A 14,335-nucleotide genomic window follows, 5' to 3' on the forward strand; every position below is an offset into this window, starting at 1 on the left:
ACCTGTGCTCCGTGGGGTGGGGCATGTGGGTGGGTTCGCACCAAATGACTCGAGAGCCTCAACTCACAGATCTGCCTCTTTATTGATTTGAAGTGCTCATCCCCTGGCCCCTTGCCCCCTCACGCCCCTGCCACAGGGCCTTCCCCCCCACCCGGCACCACTGTACCTCCCCCCTGGCCCCTGGGTGAGTGTGGCCCTCAGTCCTGGAACCTGCGGGCCTGCATCTTCCGGTAGTAGCTCTCCACTTCTGCCTCACCGGCCTCCCGCTCCGCCAACACCAGGCCGCCCATGTGGCGCCGCAGTGTAGACTCCCGGCTGGCCGGCCCCAGTGCCCCATCGGCCATGCCCAGTGGGGGCAGGCCCTCGCCCGTGGCCAGGTTGACAGTGGCTACGGCCCCAAACCGCGGCTCCTCCTGGTCCACGTCGCTGATGGACGAACCAGGGGACACGCCCGGCGGCCTGGACCCGCCACGGAAGCCGCGTGCCAGGTCCCCCAGCTCGTACCCACCCTCGCCCTCCACGCCCTTGGCCCCGCTGCCCGCCGCCTTCCACTCCCAGGGCGCATTACCCGCAGACAGGTGGACCACAGGGTGGTGGGGCGCATGCGCGTCAATGGTGACGATGCTGGCTGAGTCGCGGTCCGACGGTGACCGGTACTGTGAGGAGTCGGAGCTGGCACTGGAGGATGAGGCGGTTTCCGCTGCCTTAGGGCCAGGCCCGCCAGAGGCCTTGGACATGGCAATCACCTGCAGCAGCCGAGGCGGGTTGGCCACACGGGGCTGCGTCGTGCCTGAAGCCACGGCTGCCCCGCCCTTCTCAGCCATCATGAGCCACTTGGCACAGACTGTGGCACTACTCTTTGGGGACAGGCTGGCCCCCGCCTGCACCCCCTCCTCAGGGATGTGTACCAGTGGCTGTGGCCCGGCCCGAGGCGGGAGAATGACCCGTGGCCCAAGCCCCGGCCGTGCCTGGACAGTGGGGTAGAGCGTAGGTGGAGCGGGACCATCCTCTTCTTCCTCCTCTTCCTCTTCCTCCTCTTCCTCTTCTTCCTCCTCCTCCTCCTCCTCTTCCGCCATGGGCTCTGCAGGTGCCCGGAGGTGCCCAGGGCTGGCCTCATCGGGCAGCCCCAGGCTACGGCCCTCCAGAGACTTCTGCTTCCACTCACTGATGAGCTGCTTGGAGCGAGAGGCGTCTAGAGGCACGTGGATGGTCATGTGGCGGCGGGCAGGGTCGTCCAGGGAGGGCGTGCTGACACGGGGCAGCGTGTTGCTGAAGGTCACCATGTTCTCCTTGCCCATGGGGCTGCGTGGTGCCAGCAGGTCCACGTCCACACTGGCCCGCTTCAGGCTGCCCAGAGATGTCTTCTCCCGGGCCACGGGCCGAGGCACACCCTCCAGCCGGCCCGGGGGGCCCAGCTCATCCGTGCTCACGGACTTGTTCTGCTGGTAAACCGAGTCGTGGCCCCGCTGCGTCAGGGCCCGCAGTGCATCCTTGGCAGGTGCAAGGGCTGCCGGTTTCTCTGCAGGAGGGGCCTGGAAGTTGCCCACTGCGTGGCAGGCCTGGCGGGGAGAGGAGAGCCGGGCGTGAGGCCACCCCTGCCCCTGATTCTTGCCACCCAGGAGCCTGAGGGTAGAGGCAAGTTTGTCCCCAGGAGGAATGAATTCCGGCCCCAAAATCACAGACACCGATGTTAGGGAAGGCACTTCAGAATCCCCCGGGCAGGGCTGTGCCCACGCCAGACCCCTGCAGCTCACCAGGTAGGCGGCGATGCCAGCGCCGATGAGGAAGCCGGCGTAGACATCCACGGGGTGGCTGCGGTACTGCGTGATCTGAGTGAGCCCGCAGACGCCCGCAGCGATGGCAAACGCAAACACCAGGATGGGCTTGAGCAGCTTGGTGGTGTCCGAGATGACCGAGTTGAAGTACATCTGGGGGCACGGCGGGGCGGAGAGTCAGGGGGGCCAGTAGGTGACACGGGCAGGGGCTGCGGGGGCCAGACTCACCGACACGTAGACTGCGGCAAAGGCTGACAGCGTGGCATGCTGGGACGGGAAGGTCTTCCTGCAAGAGGAGCCCAGTGTGAGCACTGCCGGCTCTGGGACTCTGATTCCTGTGGCCTCCCTGTGCCTCAGTTTCCCTATATGTTCACAGGAGGTGGAAGGAGAAAGGGGTGTGACGTTCCCACCCGGGAGTGTTGAGAGCTTGGCTCACCTCGCAGACAGGATGGCATGGGTGTCGTGGCCAGAGCAGATGTCCTGCGTGATGTAGGGGTTGACCTCACACGACGTGCCCAGCATCGTGTAATTGGGTTTGCAGACCGTGAGGAAGAAGGGTGCGTGGTAGCCCGTGGCCAGCTGGATGACATCGGTCACCAGGGCCGTGGCGCAGAGGCCGAACACGTGGACGCCTGTGGGATAGGAGGGTCAGGGCCGGGGGAGGGAGTCTGTGGACTTAGGGCAGGGTCAGGTCACCATCCAGCGACTCACCCACAAACCGGACGGTGCGCCGCAGGAAGGAGTTGAAGTTGCAGCCGCCGGCGTTGATGCTGCCCTCAGTCCCGCCAGGGCCCCCGCTGCGGCCCCACAGCCGGGACTGCAGACAGTATAGCATGCCCTCGCCGACCATGATCTGTCGGACACGGATGTGCTCAGGCGGGTTCCCGGCCAGGGGCGCCCCCAGGCCAGCCTGGGCCCCTGGCGCCGCATACTCACCGAGGCAGCAGGCGCAGCAAAGGCCAAGCTGAGCAGCATGAGCAGTGGGATGAGCTCCTCGTTGGTCTCCACGTACGGCATGGACAGCGTGCGGTCGTAGCACTGGAAGCCCACCTTGGCCGGCTTGAAGAGGTCAGTCAGCTCCAGGAAGTAGAGGGACACGATGGAGGAGGCCACGATGGGCAGCTGTTGGGAGAGGGCTAGCTGGGTCCCCTGCACTCGCCACTGAGTCATCTGCCCATCCCTCTGGGACCTCAGGTGGTTGGACACACCCATGCATAGCTCCAGCCAGCATCAGAGCCATTCTTGCATCTGTGACACAATTCATCCACCCACAGGTTCACAATCCATCCACCATCCATCCTCCATCCACCCATCCATCCATCCACCCACCCATTCTTCCATCCATGCCTCATCTATCCATCCACATCTGTCCACCCATTCATCCAACCTCCTATCCATCTATCCAGCTTCCCGACATTCCATCCATCTACCCATCCATCCATCCACGCTTTCATCCACTCACCCATCCATCCAACCTCCTATCCATCTATCCACCCTCCCAACCTTCCGCCCACCCTCCATCCATCCACCCACCCACCAGAAATCCATCCTCCATCCAACTTCCCATCCACTCCTCATCCATCCACCCAACCATCCATCCATCCATTCTCCATCCTCCCATCTATCCATCCATCCTCCACCCATCCATCCATTTATCCATCCATCCCTCCTCCATGCATCCTTGATCCACCCACCCATTCACCCTGAATCTATCCATCACACATTCACCCATCTATCCATTTCATTCACTTTCTCCTTCCAGATACCCATGGCCTTCTTAAACAACCTTTAAACAGCAAACACATTCCTGCCTCTGGGCTTCCCCCTCTCTCTTCCCGAGCCTGTGACAGGCTTCCCTTAGACACCTACCCTGTTCTCCAGCCATCCTCAGATGGCCCTCTCTGGCCCTCACACCCCCAGTGCCAATCTACCACTGAGCCCCGAGAACAGCATCTGGCACATGGTAGATCCTTAATGAATGGATGTGCTGAGTCACTCATTCACGCATCCTGGTCATGTGGCCCCCGCGTATGGGCACGGACCACACATCCTATTCCTGAATGCTCACAGCACCCTGTGAGGTACAAAGCACCACCAGGAGCAGTGGTGCATGACTGTAATCCCAGCTACTTGGAAGGCCAAGGCGGGAGGACTGCTTGAGCCCAGGAGTTCAAGACCAGCCTGGGCAACATAGCAAGACCCCATCTCAGAAATAAATTTTAAAATGTATTTAAAAAATAAGCATCATCACCCCCTTTTACAGATGGGGACACCGACATTCAGGGAAGCTGAGCACTCGAGTTTTCTACCAAGTCTCAGGGATTAAGTGTCCCAGGGAAGAGTTCGCTCATCACTCACACACGTGCACGGCAGCTACCGGGCAGGAATTCAGGTGGGATGCTCCGATGGGAGCAAACCCTCACAGTGTATGTCTCCCTTTCTGGCCCAAGGGTCTCAAACTCCAGCACCCCCAGGGGCCAGGACGGAGCCAGCACTGTGGAAAAAGGAGAGCATGTGCCTAACGGGGCCTGGCTGCCTTGTGAAGCTCCCACCCCCATTTTACAGATGAGGAAACTGAGGCAAAGATGGAGCCCATGAGAGGCTCCGACCCTTGCTTTGGTCTGGTGCTGTAAGAAGGCCCCAGCCCTGGAGGGGGTGTAGGGTGGGACACAGACACCCCCTGCCCCACAGGTCAGGGCTAGGGTGGCTCCAGACAGGTAAACGTCATAACTGAACAGACCAGGGCAAAGTTGGGAGCTGGACAATCCCTGGACAATCCAGGGAGCTGCATTCACATGTAAGGAGCATTTATTGAAAGCCTGCTGCATGCATGCCCAAGGCAGGTGAGTACAGTGGGTGAGAGCTTATGCCTGTGCTGAAATCCTGCTTTCTCGTGGGCAGCTGGGAGACCTCCCTGTGCCTCAGTGTCACCAACTGTGAAATGGGAGGGACAGAGTAGGGGCCTCTTGGGGCTCTGACGGAAGATGAGCTGAGTCTGTAATTTCCAAGTGCTCAGAACAGTTCCTGCCTGGCACACAGAAAGTCGTCAGCAAATATTATCAGCAATTATTCCAATCATCAGCATGATTTGGTTGGGGTGGGCAGGTAGCATCAAGCCACCGAGGGTCTGAGGTGGCCCCATTGGAGCCGCTACCCCTGAGGGTCTGTAAGGACCTCAACTCTCTCCACCCACTTCTCAGTTCTTCCTGAGACCCTCAGCCAGAAACTGCGAACACCTGAGAACACATTGGCCCAGAGCAAAATTAAATGTGCTTAATTTTGTCTGTTTAAAGGCAATGAAAATCCCCAATGCTGCTGACATACGGTGCTGGTGCTACCATGGGTGTAGACACACCACACGGCGTGTAAAACACTGCAGCCTCTATGGGGGGATCTTGGGGGTCTCTGGCTTCCCAAGACAAGCGCTTCTGGGGATGCATCCTACAGATAAGCTTGCTCTTGGCTTTCGCTATAATAGGAATGTCTGTTTTGTCAAGGGTTAGGAGACACCCCAAGTGTCTGGCTCTGGGGCTGGTGCACCAACGACGGAGCACTGCACAGCAGTGACAAAGCATGGGTGCCTGGCACATGACGCCACAATGCAAAGATCCCCTCCGGAAAAAAAGCTAAGATCAGAAACTTGTGTTTCAAAAGTAGGGGGGTGAGAACAGGCACAGAGCGATTTCTACAAGGATCGGGAGACGAGGAGAGTGGGGGGAGCGGGCGGGGAGGTTCTGATGGAGGAAGCTGCCTCCGCGTTGATGATGGAAGCTTGAGAAGGTATGATCTCCTGGACTGGGAATTTAAATGCAATTTTGAAAAATAAACAGATTTTAGGCACAGTGGTTTTGCCTGTTGGGGAGGGATCCACTTCGGGGGACCAGGGAAAGAGTTCCAGTGCAGCCGCTGGCCGTGTGACCAGGCACAGGTGGCTGCTTCCTTGGGTCTGGGGGCTCCTGTCCTCCACCCAAGCCCCCAAGGATGGATAAACGTTACCCTTTGCCACCCTGAGCACTCAGTATGTGCCAGGTGGTTACATTCATTGTCTTCTATTTTTAAAACACTCATAAAGCCCTCACTCTGTGCCTCCCCGTTCTGAGTATTTTGTAAATATTTAATTCCTAGAAGGTCCAGTCTGCCAGTAGGGATGCTGAAGCCCAGGGAGGGTAGGAGCCATGCACCAGCCTCACATTAGCAGACAGGTTTTTCTATTTTTTTTTTTTTGAGACAGGTACCAGCCCTGTCACCCAGGCTGGAGTTGCAGTGGCAAGCCTGGAACTCAGGGCTCAAGTGATAGTCCTGGCTCAGCCTCCAGAGTAGCTGGTGCTACAGGTGCGCACCACCACACCTGGCTAATTTTTCTATTTTTAGTAGAGACGGGGGTCTCGCTCTTGCTCAGGCTGGTCTCCAACTCCTGAGCCTAAGTGATCCTCTCCCCTGGGCCTCCCAGAGTGCTAGGATTACAGGTGTGAGCCATCGCGCCAGGCCCAGAGGATGGTTTTGAACTCACACACCTGAGCTTCAAAGCCCAGGTGCTGAGGAAAACACTACCCGAACCTAGGGTCCCCCCTCACCCTCAGCCGGCTCCCCACCCTCCTTGACGGCCCTGGCGCTCCTAGCCCCACCCCCTCCAAGTGAGCTACGGACCTAGACCTCAGACCAAAGGTCCCAACTCCCATCTTTTGCCCACACTGTGTCACAGCCCCGGAACACCCTTCTGTGCCTCTGAAACTCCTACTCTACCTGCAGAGCCCAACCCCTCTGACGCACCCTGCTATCCCCCAGGCACCCTGGTTTTGGCCCACCCGGAGGGGGCTGGGGGCAGCTGTTTCCGCTCTTGTCCCTGAGCGCTGGGGTATCCAAGGGCAGGAACTGAGGCCTCCCCACCGCCCCCCTAGCACGAGCCCTACTCACCTCCACGAAGTAGAAGCAAGGCAGAAGCGTCATGCTGTCCTTCGGGGTTTTATTCTTCTCCTTGGTCGAGATCATGGTGCCGCGGGCGCCAGACGCCGTGGCTGGAGGGGGACAAAGCCACTGAAAGCGGGGGACGCGCAGACTGAGCCCCACGGGGGGGAGCCCGGTGACCGGCGCAGGCTGGGGAGGGGCGGGCAAGGATGCGCAAGAACCGCCCGGGGAAATTGAGGCTGGAGGGGCGGGGGTGTCCCCACGGCCTCCGCGGCGCAGCGCGGCCCTGCCGCACAACCTGGCTTCCCGGCACCTCCGCGCCCCGGCTCGGGAAGGGGGCTCCGCAAGGAGGGCGGGGTCGGCCCGGCCTGAGGGTCTCGGGGCCCAAACCGTCCCCGCATCGGAGAGGGCGCGCCCAGGGGCGCAGGGGCCGGGGAGCAGGAGGAAGGGGTGGGGTCCGGCCCTGGCCCGCAGCCCTCACCTGGCGCGGCCGGCGCTCGGAGGGCGGGGCTGGCGCGGCGGGGCGGGGGCTGCGGCCCGGCGAGCACAAAGCGCGGCCCCTCCTCCGCGGGGGTGGGGGCAGCCCGGCCAGAGACCCCGGCGAGCGAGCGCGGCCGCCTAGACGCTGCGCCAGGGGCGGGGGCTCTTTGTCTCGGCGCGTCTGGGGCGCAGCGCGCGTCCTTGCCCGTGCTGGGCGCCACACGCGCCGTCCCCGCGTCCCCGGCCGCAGCTCGCGGGGTGCGGGGGTTTCGGGGTCGCGCGCCGGCGGGGGTCGGGCTCTGCGTCCCCCTCCCTTCGGTCCCCGCGCGTCTTCCTCCACGTCCTCCCCTCCCCGGCCTCTCGCGGGGGCCTCGGGGGCCCCATCGACGCGGGGGCGCAGGGGCTGGGGTCTCGGGGTCCCCGGCTCTCCCGGTGCCGCTCACCGTCTCGCCCCGTCTCCGCCGCGCCACACCCCGCGTGCCTGCCCGGCGCTCCGCCCGCAGGCGCGCGTCTCCATGGCGAGCTCCCGGGCTCCCCGAGCGCTCGGGAGACAAAGGAGGCTGGGGGCGGGGGCTGGGGGAGGGGTGCATGTGGGGCGGCCCTCGCCCCCGCCCGCCCTACCCCTCCTCGTCCCCTCTGGGCGCCCAGGGTCCGCCCTGCCCTGCGCCTGGCCCGCACCAACCAGGGCGCACAGGGCATGCGGGGGCGGCGGGTAGGGCCCCGGCAAGAATGTGCGCACTTAGACAGTGCTTGCTGTTTGCAGGTATTTCCTCTTACGGTACACAGCCCTGAGGGGTAGGGACTGGCTGACCCCATTTTATGGATGGGGAAACTGACGCCCAGGGAGCCTAAGTCACTGTGCGCAAGGTCTCCAGGCCTTGAACGACAGGGTTTCATCCGGTTCATTTATTTACTATCTCCTGAGCACCTAAGGTATACCTAGCCTTGAACACTGGGGACTCATTGGGCACCGGGGCAGACCCTGACAGTCTCAGTTAAATGTCTCATTGGAGTTGGGGGATGAGGGGTGCATTGATTGAGCGCCTACTGTTTGCAGCCACGGATCTTTATTCCCCTTCCACCATTCACGCTACGACAGCCCTTCAAAGCACCTCAACTCCATGTGTTCTCAAAGGAGGTTTTCTCTGTGGTTAAGAGTGAACTCTGAGGGTTGGAGTCCTGTGGGGGCCTCAGGTGTCCCTGCCCCCTGGAAACACAGCCAGGGTCACCTGCCGTACCTGCAGTAGAACAATGACAGTCACAAAATGGAAACTCAGTGGTCGGTTGCAGGCTGTCCCAGCTTCCTGTGATGGGAGTGGACCAGCTGCCTGGGAAGGGGTCCTCGGCCGAGGTTCCTGCAGTGGGTTCGGGGAGGCCCTGCAGGCAGCACAGGGTGGGTCCTCCCCACGGCTTAGGGTGAGGAAGCCTGTGGGAGGGGGGACACCGCTGGGCTGTGGACAGGCCTCTGTTTTCCCTGCTACTGACAGGTGGAGCCGGGGCAGCCGTTGGGAATCCTGGTGTTGAAAGGTGACCACAAACAGCCTTTGGGAGGCAGGAGGAAGAGGAAGAAGAAGAAAATGGGTCAACAAACCGCTCCTTTGGATGTCTCCTGAGGGCCGAGAGAGGGTCTGGGGGAACCTCAGGGTCAGAGGTGGGGAGTCCTTCTTCCCACTGGATTCCCTGTGGTGGAGACAGGCACACACATCCCTCCGCTGAGGGGCCTAGGCTTGAGTCTCGGGCATTAGGGAGCCATGGGAGAGTTTAGAGCAGGCCAGAGGGGTTGAGCATGCCAGGTGCCACTCAGAAACCTTAAATAGTAACCGTTTTGATGCCCAGCATGGCTCTATGAGGCCAGACCCATGCGTGTTCCCGTTGCACAGACAGGAAAACCGAGGTGCTGAGAGGGAGCCCACCCCAAGGCCACCTCTTTGGGAGAAGGTGGAGCTTCCAGCTCTGGAGTCCATTGCTCTGGGCAAGACGGCTGGCCAGGAGGAAAGGGGACCTGATACATGGGAGAGGTGCGGCCCAGGCTGGGCCAGGAGGGAGGATGGACAGGCGGGAGGATCCAGGGAGGGCAGAGACAGGGGCAGGCCTGGGCTGGGGCGAGGCCCAGGGGCCATGCGCTATGCGCTCGCACATGGCTGGACCGAGAGGCTCAGCGGAGACCAGACCAGACCTGAGCCCCTGAACCCCAATATTCAGGATGGGCAGAGGACCCCAAAGTCCACCCTGATGCTGCCTCCCTGAACTCTCCCCAGATCTGCCCTTTGGGAGGGGCAAACCGCCCTAGAAGGGCCCCTGGAGCTTTAGACACAAACTGGTGTCCCTGAGGCTATGGGGGACCACCCCAAGCCCCGAATCTCTCAGTGTCATCTTGGAAATGGGCCTCATTTTTAAACATTTTTTTTTGCCAGAACAGTCAATAAAGAGAAACTCATTTTTAAAAATTGAGGTGAAATTTACATAACATAAAATTAGCCATTTTATTTATTTTTGTACCTAAAGAACTTGTAAAACATTAAAGGGTACACTTCAATAGCTTTTAGTATATTCACAGTGTAGTCCAACCATCACCACTATCTAGTTCCAGAACATTCTCATCACCCCAAAGGAAGCCCCATCCCCATCAGCAGTCACTCCCCATCCCCTACGCCTGGTGACCACGAATCCACGTCCCATCTCTGTGGATCTGCCTGTTCTGGACGTTTCATATAAATGGAGTCACACACTCTGTGTCCTTCTGTGTCTGGCGTCTCTCACTGAGCACGATGTCTTCAAGGTCCATCCATGCTGTGACCTGTGTCGGAGCCTCGTGCCTTTTTGTGGCTGAGTGATAGTCCAGTGCGTGGGTGGACCACATCATGTTTGTCCATTTATTCACTTGTGGATGGATGTCTGGGTTGGTTCCACCTTTTGGCTGTTAAGGGTAATGCGGTCGTGAACTTTTGTGTACAAGTATTTGAACCCTGATTACGTTTCTCTTGCGCAGACACCTAGGAGTGGGATTGGTGGGTGATGTGACAACTCCATTTCCCTTTTTGAGGAACTGCTGGGCTGTTTTCCAAAGCGTCTACACCATGTTACATTCCTGCCAGCCACATACAACGGCTCTAACTTCACATCCATACCGACACTTTATTTTCCAACTTTGTCATTGTAGCCTGGTGAGTGGGAAGTGATATCTCACGTGGTTTTGATTTGCTTTTCCCAAGTGATGAATGATTGTGAACATCTTTCCCTGTGCTTCTTGGCCATTTGTGTATTTTCTTTGGAGAAGTGTCAGTTCAAATCCTTTGCCCATTTTTTAATTAAGTTGTTTGTCTTTTTGTTTTTGAATTATAAGAGTTTTTGTATATTATGGTTACTCAATCTGGTTTTTCTTACCTCCACCTCTTGCTCAGGTCCTGGGTCCCTCAAAGCTCGAAGATCCTGTTTCAAAGACAAGGACGGCCACTACCCCACCTTACAGATGTGGGAACTGAAGGTGGCAGTGACCTGCCCAGGTTCCCAGAGAGAGAGTCCTGTGACAGAGGCCAGACACAAAAGGTCACACACAGCCGGGTGCAGTGGCTCATGCCTGTGATCCCAGCTACGTGGGAGGCTGAGGCGGGAGGATCTCTGAGCCCAGGAGTTTGAGACCAGCCTGGGCAACATAGTGAGACCCTAAAACAAACAAACAAACAAACAAACCAAAGAAGCAAAAAGACCACATAGTATCTGATTCCATTTATGTGAAATGTCCAGAACAGGCAGATCCACAGAGACGTGACGTGGATTCATGGGTGCCAGGGGCTGGGGCATTGGAGGTGATAGTTAAACGGTAGGAGGTTTCTTTTGAGGCTGATGAAAATGTCCTAAAACTGACTGTGGTGATGGTTGCACAACTCCACGAGGATCCTAAAAACCGCTGGACTGTACAGTTTGAGTGAGTGGCTCGTGTGGTGTGTGAATCACATCTCAATCAAACAGTTGAAAGGTAAAAATAGTAACAATAACATGCATGCACAGGCGGGCAGGTCCCAGCCCTGGGCCTGCCGACTCCAGCTCTCTGAGCTCCGTGGGCACCAGGCCCAGTGGGCAGCAGTGGCTGAGGTTGGGGAAACTGAGGCCGGAGTTGGCAAGAGAGCAGCACTCACAATTTGAGAACACTGGCTGGGTGCCCATGGTCCCTGGCAAGGACTGACACCCATCACCCTCTCCGACACCTGGAGGGGAAACTGAGGGTCACAGCAGGCCGTTGGGGGCTCCAGGCTGGCCCTGGGAGCAGTTGGTGGCAGAGGCCTTGGGCAACTTCCTGTGTTCCTGCCGGGCGGGGCTGGGCCTGGGCAGGCCAGGGCTCTGCCAAGCGCCTGGGTATAAGGGCAGCCGCTGCCCCAGCCACCGAGCAGCCCCACCATGCCCCCTCTCAGATTCCTGGCCCTGCTGGCTGGCCTGCTGGCGTCTTCGAGGGGCGGTGAGCATCCATCTGTGCCAGGTGTCCCACGCCGGGGGCAGGGGCCTGGGTGGGATAGACTGGCCGGCACAGCTCCTGCACCCCAGGACTCAAGGCACAGGCATGAAAAGCGACCTGGCCTGGGTCACACAGCCAGCAGGGCCCTGGATAGCCCCGGGGTGGGCGTGCAGGACTCGGGGGGGCCACCTGTCCTCTTACGTATGGAGCAGGAGGGAGGAGGAGGGTGGTGTGTCCCCCTGTGGCCCCATTGGATGGATGAGGGGGCTGAAACTGGAGCTTCCAACACCTGTGGGGGCTCTCGGGGGTCTTCAGAGCTGCCTCCCCCACCCCCGCCCAGGCTCAACACCACTCGTGGGCATCGTGGGCGGCCGGAAGGCTAGGCCTCTCGAGTTCCCATTCCTGGCCTCGCTTCAGAGCCAGGGGAGGCACTTCTGCGGGGGCGCCCTGATCCACGCCAGCTTCGTGTTGACTGCGGCCAGCTGCTTCCGCAACCTGTGAGGGGGTCAGGGGTTGGGGGTCGGGGGCTCCGGGATAGGGAGGGCGCCCTGAGGGTCCCGGCTCCTCTTCTGTAAAAGGAGGGGAGGTGGGCGAGGAGAGAGGCTGGTGATCACGACCCCCACTTTGGCACCAGGCCTGGAACCACCGTCCCCTGTTCCCCGGCTGCCCCCAGCCTGGTGTCCCCGCTCTGCCCCCTGCTGCCCTCAGGAACCCTGGTGTGGCCACGGTGGTGCTGGGAGCCTACGACCTGAGGCGGCGGGAGCCATCGCGGCAGACCTTTTCCATTAGGAGCATCAGCGAGAACAGATACGACCCCCAGGAGAACCTGAACGACCTGCTGCTGTTGCAGGTCCGCGGAGGTGGGGCAGGGGAGCTTTGGAGGTTTGACTGCAGCGAAGGACACACAGGCACCACAGTCCACTCTCTAGCCCCCTGCAGTGGACGCTGAAGTTGTTTTCAAATGTGTTTGTGCATCCCTCTCTCACAAAAGTTTCTCCATCTGAGGTGGTGAAAATGACCAGACCAAGTTACTCTTCCCACCTCCAGCAGAATTAAAAACTGCCCATTTCCCCACATCTTCACTGACACGACACTGGGTATTATGATTTTTAAAATTTTTTTTGCCAGTTGTGACGGTAGAATTGGTATCCAGTTGTTTTGTTTGCACTTCCTGTGCAAGTCCTTTCACCATAGGATCTTGTTATATTCTCTCAACACTGGCAGGATAGGAAATTATTTATTATTCTTTTTCTATGGGGGAGGAATGAGAGGCCCAGAAAGATAAAGTGACTTTGCCAGGGTCCCACAGCAGGTTCCCATCCCAGCCAGGATTTGAACCCAAACCACTTACACACCAAAATTCATGTTGCTGACTCTCCTGCTCCCAGCATGGGCCCATGAGGCTCCAGTCCTGTTCCATCCTCCCCTGACTCAGTTTCCTTCCCCAGCTGGAACGTGAGGCCAACCTCACCAGCAACGTGGCGCTGCTGCCGCTGCCCCCGCAGAACGCCGTGGTGGTAGCTGGCACCAGCTGCCAGGTGGCCGGCTGGGGGAACCGCCAGAATGGGGGGCGCCTCTCCCGCTTCCCAAGAGTTGTGAACGTGACGGTGACCCCCGAGGACCGGTGCCGCCCCAACAACCTGTGCACTGGTGTACTCACCCGCCGGGGTGGCATCTGCCAGGTACCAGCCAGGGCGGGCCTGGTGTGCGTGGGCTTCTCATGGTGGGAGGAGGGGTGTTGAGAGGTAATGAGCTCCCCGTGGCAGGAGAAAGCAAGTGCAGGCCAAGGGAGACACAGCGGGTGTGGGGCTCAGGACTGAACATTTTAACAGCATGAGGAACAGTCTTTATTAGACACCTCCTGTGTGCCAAGTCCTGTGCCGGAAGGAGCAGGGCCTTCACTTCTGGAGTTCTCACACCGCGGGGTTGGGGAGGGACCTCCTGACCCAGCCTGAGGGTGCTAGGAAGTTCCTGGAGGGAACTGGCCCAAAATTCCATTAGGAGTTACCCAGGCACAGGGTGGTGAGAAAGGCATGAGCAAAAGGCCTGGGGTTGGAACAGGGTTTGTGGGTTCCAGGGGCAGCAAGGAGGCTCAGTGGTCCTGGGGTGGGAGGAAGCGGGGACGCTGGTCTCCCTGAGGATGCCCTGACACGCCTGCCGTCCGGGCAGGGTGATGGGGGCACCCCCCTTGTCTGCAATGGCCTGGGGCATGGCGTGGCCTCCTTCTCTCCGAATCCCTGCGGCAAGGGCCCCGACTTCTTCACCCGAGTGGCGCTCTTCCGAGAGTGGATCGATAGTGTTCTCAATGGCCCTGCTCAGGGGCTGGCCTGAGCCTGGCCTGACTGCCACACCATGCCACGTATGTTCTGTGCCCGCATCCACGGTCCTTCCTGTGTTCCCCACGCCTCCGGGTGGACCCAAGGCTCTAATAAAGAAGCTGTTCTCACCTTGGCTCCTGAGTTCTGCGTCCCTAGGGTGGGTGGGGCAGGGGCAGGTGGCAGGGGATGCCCTGTGGGCTCCAAGGCGGGGTTGATGGCTTCTTGTGGGCATTAGGAGCACCGGACCCAGAGGGGTTCTTGCTCAGATGCTGGCTGAATCCTCCCAGCCCTGAGAAGCAGGGACTGTCATTGTCTCCCCTCGACAGAGGCCGAGGCTTAGAAAGAAAGGTTGTGTGACTCACCTGAGGTCACACAGCTCATGTGGGCTTTGGACCGAAATCTGTGAG

General features: G+C 59.6%; 2 protein-coding genes across 2 annotated transcripts; one reads left to right on the plus strand and one right to left on the minus strand.

The window, feature by feature from the left end:
• Positions 1-131: 131 nt before the first annotated feature.
• Positions 132-7,122, minus strand: PLPPR3 (phospholipid phosphatase related 3). Its single transcript, XM_045542459.1, has 8 exons — positions 6,979-7,122; positions 6,690-6,790; positions 2,712-2,897; positions 2,487-2,628; positions 2,212-2,407; positions 2,004-2,061; positions 1,755-1,928; positions 132-1,559 (listed from the first exon to the last, which is right to left on the minus strand). Exons 1-8 carry the CDS (start codon positions 7,079-7,081, stop codon positions 198-200), a joined length of 2,322 nt encoding a protein of 773 aa, XP_045398415.1. The 5' UTR covers positions 7,082-7,122; the 3' UTR covers positions 132-197.
• Positions 7,123-11,501: 4,379 nt separating this feature from the next.
• On the plus strand, positions 11,502-14,061 carry AZU1 (azurocidin 1). The gene is made up of 5 exons (XM_045542526.1): positions 11,502-11,613; positions 11,951-12,107; positions 12,319-12,460; positions 13,059-13,292; positions 13,780-14,061. Exons 1-5 carry the CDS (start codon positions 11,556-11,558, stop codon positions 13,939-13,941), a joined length of 753 nt encoding a protein of 250 aa, XP_045398482.1. The 5' UTR covers positions 11,502-11,555; the 3' UTR covers positions 13,942-14,061.
• The last annotated feature ends 274 nt before the right edge of the window (positions 14,062-14,335 follow it).

Source organism: Lemur catta, chromosome 1 (assembly GCF_020740605.2).
Source record: "Lemur catta isolate mLemCat1 chromosome 1, mLemCat1.pri, whole genome shotgun sequence".
Taxonomy (NCBI): Eukaryota; Metazoa; Chordata; class Mammalia; order Primates; family Lemuridae; genus Lemur; species Lemur catta.